Below are 8,887 nucleotides of genomic sequence, written 5' to 3'. Positions count from 1 at the left end.
TATAGTAGTTTATTAAATGATATTTATTTGCAAATTTATAATTAAGTATGTTAAAATATAATTATTAAAAGATAAATTAAATTATAAATACCACAAATACTTAATAAGATATACTATCAATTAGTGATTATAACTTTCTTGCACTTTAAAGTTATAAATTTATTTATATTTTTAATTTTTAATTTATAAAAATTTTGTATGCATAATTTAAATTTTGTTTATGTTTAATATGCTTAGTTATGGACATTATCTAATAGGAAGTGTAAGCATAAAATTTTCATGATATGTTGGATAGTAGTGAGTTATTTTAAATATATAAATAGTTGTCATGTTTTACTTTTTAAGAGTCAAATTATATGAACTTTAGCCAATTTTTAAGATATATTTTATTACCATATTGATATGAGGTGAATTTAGAGTAGTTTAGTGTAATTTATAACTATCTATATGGTATTTTAAGTACTCATTTAAATTAATTAAATTTAGCTTTAAAAATTAATCAAATTGGAGAAAGACAATGAAAATTAATGTACGATCATGGTATCTTTTGTACCACATTGAAAAAAGACACCAAATATTTAGCGTTTATAATGCTATGACTTAGAGTATTGGTAGAACGAAACTTCAAGGAGCAACTATAAATGAGTGGACATGGAATCTCATGGTAGGAGATAATAATTAATATTGTTTAAAGAAATTTATTTGAATATCTTCTTGCGGTTGTACTTGCGAATAAATTGGTAAGAATTTTTTTTTAAAATAAATAATTTTACTAAAAACTTCTGAGATATTTTAAATATTTTTTGCAAGAAAATTTGCAAGTAATGTACCTGCATAATTTAAATCCCTAAGTAAATTAGTTGAGGATTGTGAAATTCACAGGAAATAATTACCTATGAAGATTTTACTTTTGAATTCTTTTTTTATAGGAAAAGCCGAAGGAAACTTATTTTCCTATGAATTTTTATACATAATCCCATGTAATTCACATTTTTCTTGTAATGATTATGTCTTTGTTATTTTGTAGAAAGGAGATATCTATACTCTGTAGAAACAAGGCAAAGAAAGTCTACCTATACAACGAAGGTCCCAACAAGCTTCAAAGTTTACATTACACAACTCATAAAAAGTAACAAACAATCTTAATTGATTGACAAACTTATTGTAAAAACATTAGCCATTGAATATTCATTTTGGATATATCACATTTTCTAACAAAAATTTTATCGTGATTTTAAGATTTCGTTGTTCAACTCTCTTAAAAGATTTGACTTCCCTGTATGTAGAGATAAGTCAATTTGACAAACACTTGAAGGGATATATGTAATTTCCTTCTATATATGCCGTTGCCTTAACTATATTGTAGTTAAATATGATGTAATTAGCTAATTTCTGTAATTGTCATATATAGTTAGATATGCTAAGTCGTTGATTGTAATTCGTATACATGTCTGATTATTCAAGAAACTCACTACTTTTTATTGGTTTGTTAGTAGTAATCTAACTACATTGTGGTTTTCAGATCTTAAAAAGGAGCAATAAAGAAGTAAGAGAATAAAAATGAACATGCTGAAGAGAGATCAGTAGGAACATAGAAGAAAATGACTAGTTATTTTTTATTTATTTTTGCAGCCCATTTAATGATCCAAGAATAATGTAACTCTTCATATTTTAGGAGATATACTTGTTTGAAGTTGGACCTTAATCAAACTCATATATATGAAAAACTTTTCTACCTGATTTGTGCTAGAGTTCGGTTAGCACCTTAATTCACATCTGACACACTTTTCATACTTAAGACTTGACCTTTTAACTACGATCAAATTGATCGGGTTCGAGTCTAACTCAATGATTAAAAATTTACTTTGATCACTTAAATTTTAGTCGTTAAATTTAACTTATGTCATATGTCAATAATCTAACAAGAACATGAAAAATGGAGAAAAGAAAACTTTGGTTCAATAGAGAACTCTTAGATACAAGGTTACACCACAGTGGTTGTACCCCCAAACAAGGTGCGGTATAGAGGTGTGAGAAAGAAAGAGGTCATGGGGGACGTACAGAACTGAGATTTACAAACCACATCCAGAAGGTCCTTGTCTGGCTTGGTACTTTCAAAACAGTAGAAGAAGCTACAATGGCCTATGATACAGCAACAAGGATGTATCGCAGCTCTAAAGCCAAACTTAATCCCCCCTCCCCCCAACAAATGAGGATAACCTCGAAAATGTTAATAGTTTAAAAACTTAATAATGTCTTCTTTGATGTATCTTTTTTTGTCTTTTGTTTTTCTATATAGAATTATATTTCGGTGAATTTTTATGGTTCAACTTTTGGAGATTGTAATTCATCTTTCAATTTCATCTTAAAGTAGCAAGCTCTTATTTATTTTTGTTGAATTTTAGATTTTATAAAAGAATTATTAGTACATTGATATGGGAATAGTCATATAGTTAACTAGACGATAAAGAACTTGATTATTATAAAATGAATTTTTGCATATAGTCACTTAAAAATAGCTTTATTTTGCTCAATAACTATAGTTTGCTAATTACGATCCGTAGCTACATGTTAGGGGAGAAGAGAGGTGAGCGAGAATGGGAGAGGGAGCAGAGAGGCAAGTGAGATTTGGAGAGGGAGGAGAGAGGCGAGCGAGAAGGGACAATAATTTGTATAATTCGCACAGACCTACAACGAACACAAAGGAAAGGTCCCCTTCAGGATCATTTGAATAGTGTGAAGATATAGACGAAGCAGCTAAAGCCAAATCAGAATATTCCACTGAAGCAGAAATGATAGGATCGTAAGAATAAAAAGTCTATACGCCTATCCGTATTATGTAGAATAGCTCGTCCCTTGAGCGTTAGCCCTAATACAAATTTCGGAATTATACAAATATGATAAAACTTGAAATAACAAATTTATACAAACACAAACATCTGAACATTGAACAGTTATAAAAATTATATTATACAAATTATATTCTACAAAATACGAAAACTACACGTTTATACAAACTTTAAAAAGTTATACAAAAAGCATTTAATGTTATTTGGTAATAAAACTGAAAAACCAAAGGAAATCATTGTCATATACAAATACAAACCATCATATACAAATCAAACGAAGAATTATTAGTTGTGAATTATACAAATGTGACGAATTATACTAACACGTCGAATTATACAAACTCGAAGTCCTCCCACGTAATTAACGCTTAGTGTTAGTCACGAGTGATAATTATAGAAAACTATAGCTATGATGAATAATTAAGGGAAAAGGGTTTGAAAAATATTCCAACTTTGGCCGAAATTGTTGTTACAATACTAAGCTTTATGGAGGACCTTTTACCCCCTGCACTATTTAATAGTGTATTTTAAAAGTACATAAGTGCCCGCGTGGACACTTTACTATTTATAATGATGCAATTTTTTCTGATATCCACGTGGACACATATATACCTTTAAAATACACTATTAAATAGTGCATGGGGTAAAAGGTTCTCCATAAAGTTTGGTATCATAACAATAATTTCGGTCAAAGTTCGAATATATATTCAGACATTTTTCCCAATAATTAAATAGTATAATTTGCTTAACCACATAATTTTTCCTTATTATAATAAGCTGATATAAATTATTAGTTGCGCCTTGTTAGATTTTAATTTTTTTTTACAAATAATGCAATAGCCAACAAATATTGATTTTTCAAAATAAAAATTTTGGGGTTAAATAAAATAAGACGCCTTAAAAGTTTACAACATGTTAATAGAAAGGAAATTCACTACTTATAAATTATACTAGATGTTGTGTACCCGTGCAAGGCACGGGCCAGTGTCCTACTTCATTTAGCCGTTAGAATTTCTCATGAAGATTCTTCTTCAAAAAGATCACTTAGGAAATAAAGTGACAAATCAAATGAACCATGCATACGATCAGTTGACATAATGTATCTAGCTAAGAAGAAAACACGGACACTTTACAACATAACTAAGAGTTTGAGACACTGAGAAGTCCAAGTACAAAATTAAATCTAAGTGTCTTATAGATTTAACATTTCCAGTTCATTTAATACAAACTTGCTTCTAAAATATTTCTTTTTCTAGGCAAGCAGCAAGGTGTTTTCACTTGACAGAGAAGCATATCCCTCTTTAAATGGCCTTCTTGGAGCAACACTTCATAGCGTAACTCCAAACCATAATTTTTGCAAAAAGGGATTCAAGATTTGCATTTGACAGCATTCCGGTTATACTATCCAAGACCGCCACATTCCAAATGTTCATATTAACTATCAATCTTCTAGAAAGATTTTCACTCAAGATGTTGAGGTCTTAGACCCTTCTTTGTATCAGCTATTTTTCAGCACTTATGTTTCATGGCCTACTTTCTTCTGCAGTACAATGTTGATAATCGCCTGGAGAACAGTCCATGGCGTGGAGAATTTGTTTGATTCTCCATACTTCAAACTCCGATCAAAAAGACGGGAGATAATTAATTGTCCACTCCCCTTGGCCAAATTCCAATTAAACCTAAGTTTATCCGAATAATCAAACCTCAACTATTTTATACAAAACAATAACACTAAAGGACAGCACTAATACCTAACTTAGCACTTGTAAACCTCAATTATATAAAGGAATCAATCATCATCCAGAGACGTAAGATAAAATGAGGGCTATCCTAAAGTAAAGACATATAAAAGCTACTAAACAAATAATTTGAAGGCAAATTGGTCAATAAAGTAAACTAAACAGCTAAAGCAAAAGAAAGTTATCTACTTATGAGTAAATGGAAAAAATATGCAGAATAAACTTATATACTCAGTCAGTCTAAAGCCTCTATAATCTATTCATACATGAATAAAAATGTATAATCCTCATAACATGATAGAAAACAAAAAGTAAAAGGTATTGCACCAGTCTGAAACGAAGGAGAAATTTTCACAGGTAATTACTTGTGTGTAGTTTGAAAATTGATTAGCTTGGTCTTAAAATCTAATACATCTGAAAATTAAAACAAAACAATGACAACAGATTGAGCACCCAGTTATTTTGATCTTTGACATGCTTGTTGATTATTATTTATAATTAGAGGACGTTGATTGTGCAAACATCAGGAAATATGGGGATCAGTATAGCATTTATGGTAGCAATGAAAGGCTACAAAATGGTTTTGAAAATGCCTTCATACACGAGCATGGAGAGGAGAGGGAAAATGAGAGCATTTAGAGCCGATTTAATCCTCATCAATCCAACCTAAGGAATGAGAGGCACTGTTAAGAAGGCTTATGAACTTTTGGAATCTACACCTAATGCTTTCATGCTTCAACAATTTTACAACCCTGCAAACACTCAGGTAATTTTATGAAACTTAAGTTAATTAATAAATTCTCTGTTTTAGTACAGAATTCTCAATTGTTTCATATCGAAAGCAGGATCATTTTGACACAACAAGCCTTGAAATATGGGAAGAAACTCTAGGTAATGTTGACATATTTTTCATGGGAATACTGGTGTTGGACAATATCTTAAATACAAAAATCCTAATGTCAAGTTAAATTCTAATGTTGTACTCTTGATTCCTCGAGACAGAATCGGTAAACGTCCAAGATAATCCCATGTCAAGAAATCGAGAACAATCCTATGTCAAAAATAGTTAACGTTGTGCTTATATGATCTCGAGGAAACTGAAAGTAATATATTGAATAATGGAAAACCAGGTCCTCATCAGATAACGGGAAATGGGGTTGGATTCAAGCCAGATATCCTTGACATGGATCTAATGGTGGAACATCGACACTAGAAAAGTAGTGAAGGATTTCCTTGCCAAATATAACCAAAGTTACACAATCCCTTGGAAACGAAGTTTGTGATCAACTAAGATATAATAGAGCTAATAAGTGAATTTCCTATAAAAGAATTAAGGATTACCTCAACTAACAACAACGTATCAAGTGTAATTCCACAAGTGGGGTCCAGAGAATTATCTCAAGCGAAATGATATTTCTTCCTGGGAAAAACTTCCAGTTAAGGAATCAGCAAATACCAGAAGTTGATACATACCAACAGCTAGGCAAAGATCTTTTGCCTCAGACAGGACTAATTCTGTAATTAGTTTGTACCAAAAGATAATACTAAGAAAACATCATTAGGATTTTTCCATCAGCGATTTTCTAAAGAAAAATACATGAGAAAGTTAATCAGAAGAGTCACCAAACAATAATCATCCAAATCAATAGTTGGAGTATCAATTTATAGATATCTATGTGAAGGTCACATAAACGTACTCAGGTAAGAATCCATGAAAATTTTACCCACAAACAAGTGCAATAAGAGAAATTAATAGGAGAAAACAATTATCGCGAAAGAATATACAAAAAAACGGATACCTGATTACAATTGCAGATGCAGCACACACTTTTCAATAGCTGTGAAATACCTAAAATACCCTAGACAACCAAAGTGACATTGACCGAAATGCCCTTGGGCGTCCGAAGAATCCCACACCTATTTAGAATGAAATATGTATAATTAAAGTATTCTTAGTTGAGTCAGATGTCTATTAACTGTAATCTCTTCATCTCTCCTTTATGTTCCACCACATCTATATATGTAATATTTTAAAATTTTGAATTAAACTACTAACATCTTCATATTAGTAAAATGAAATTTATACAACATTATCATTGGTACTAATTATAAGCATGTTTGTAGAGCAAATCGAACATCATAGTTTTAGGAAATTTACGTGTTGATATAAGAAAATTTACGTGTTGATATGGGTTGATTAGCGGTTATTATATTCGTAAAGGAAAAAGTTGTTTAATTACACTGTGCATACACATTTAATATATAGATTGTTTCATCTATTTTTCTTGTTGATTTTCTATGCCTAAACAATTTAGAACTGGTTTGTCAATTAATTATAAAAATAATAATTTTGCAACTCAAGCAAATAAGTAAGAAAGAAGATGGCACCATCTAGCAAACCAGACGGAATGGAAATAAATCCCCAAGATGGAATTAGGAAATGCATAATACATAGTCTATTTGTGCATAGTCGAAATATTCTATTATTAAAAAATATTACTAGTATTTGACAAAACCTGTTTTTCCTTTTTTTTTTTTTTTTTTTTTTTTACAAAAGCTTATTTAGTTTTAACCTATGAAATACAAAATGCAAACGAAATTCAACATTTGTAAATGGATTGGTGTTTCCCCAAAATACTCTTTAAAACTTTTTTTTGATCTCCTTATTTTATTTGCTTGAGTAAACATTTAAAAAAATACGAAGGAAAAAATTATATATATTTTTCCTTTATTTGATGAAGGTGGGTGGGGCATGGTCCATTAGGAAAATAGAATAAGATACTGAATAAAAAATGCAATTTTATAATGTCAAAGTCATGTATTAAGAGATAAAAATTACATGTGAATATATCATTCACACCTATCAGAATAAAACATAAAAAAATTATTTAACTAAGAGTGTATTTTGTTCAAAGGGATGAATTTTTTTGTTTGCTTTAGAAAAAAAAGTTAATTTAAATATTTATAGGTCGCCTAACGAATAATAAATTTGGAATGCGATTTATTATTTCTACTATTTTGTTTAGAAGAGTCAATTATTTTCATTTTCAAGCAACTTGTATGTTTAATGTATTTTACTAAAACAAGTCAAATGTCATGTAAATTCATTACTAGACCAAATGTATCCCTTGAGAAACAACTATATAAATCAATCTTCATCATCCTTTTCACTCACTCAATCTTTTATGTATACAAAATATTTCTTCTATGGTTTCAGATTAAATTCCTAATATATTTTCAGATGGCAAAGAGAGAAAATTGCATTGTAGCTATAGTGACGGTGGTTATAACACCAACTGAGGTTCGATATAGGGGTGTGAGGAAGAGGCCATGAAGGAAGTACGAAGCTGATATTATAAACTAGAGAGTATGTGTCTAGCTTGGAACCTTTGATACACAAGAAGAAGCCGCAAAGGCTTATGATAAGGCAACTAGAATGTATTGCCGCGCTAAAACCAAACTTAATTTCCCGATGTCAAATGAGGATAACCTAGAAAATGACCCTGTAGCTACAGTGACAGTGGTTGTAACCCCAATTGAGGTTCGATATAAGGGTGTTAGGGAGAGGCCACGGGGGAAATACGGAGATGATATTACAAACCCCATCCAGAAGGTACGTGTCTGGCTTGTGACATATGCCATGAAAGAAGAAGCAACAAACACATTTGAAAAGGCAGCGAGGATGTATTACTATCCTAAAGCTAAACTTAATTTTCCGACATCAAATGAGGATAACCTAGAAAATCCTAATATAAATAATAAGAATCTCCATCATGAGCTCAATCTTGAACTCATACTTGCACCGCCAGGGAGCAAGTGAAATTATCCGCATTTGTTATCAAGTATCGCATGCATTACATTTATTAAAAGAAATAGTTTAATTTCCCATTTTGATTTTTTGTAAGAAAAAACAAGGAGTAATACATAAATCTTTTCTTATTTCTCATATATCTCCTGATGATAGAAGTAATGTTGTATTAATTTAGAAATTTAATTATGTCTTTCTTCGTTGTATTATTTTTCTATTTTTTATAAGAATCTCAATTGGATAATTTTTATCTAGTCACATTGTTCGATCGGGGAGCCAAAAGATGAGGGTGTCATGTGTAATTAGTTTTCCTTAGTTGTGTATTGATCAGGTAAATCAAAGGTAGGATATAATCCCTTGAACATAAGACTAGTTGGTTCAGTGGTTTAGTATATTCAAAATCTACCTTAATGTTTCAAATTTAACGTGATTCAGTCACCTTGACCTACATCTATAACTAAAATTGGAGCATATCAACTGACACTGACAAA

General features: G+C 30.6%; 1 protein-coding gene across 1 annotated transcript; it reads left to right on the top strand.

The window, feature by feature from the left end:
- Positions 1–5,261: 5,261 nt before the first annotated feature.
- On the top strand, positions 5,262–8,408 carry LOC107059171 (ethylene-responsive transcription factor CRF6-like). Its single transcript, XM_015305623.1, has 3 exons — positions 5,262–5,354; positions 7,830–7,889; positions 7,968–8,408. The coding sequence occupies exons 1-3, from the start codon at positions 5,262–5,264 to the stop codon at positions 8,406–8,408; spliced, it is 594 nt and encodes a 197-aa protein (XP_015161109.1).
- The last annotated feature ends 479 nt before the right edge of the window (positions 8,409–8,887 follow it).

The sequence above is a fragment of the Solanum tuberosum genome, unplaced genomic scaffold (genome assembly GCF_000226075.1).
Source record: "Solanum tuberosum cultivar DM 1-3 516 R44 unplaced genomic scaffold, SolTub_3.0 scf00902, whole genome shotgun sequence".
Taxonomy (NCBI): domain Eukaryota; kingdom Viridiplantae; phylum Streptophyta; class Magnoliopsida; order Solanales; family Solanaceae; genus Solanum; species Solanum tuberosum.
This window is presented reverse-complemented; position numbering and strand designations above follow the sequence as displayed.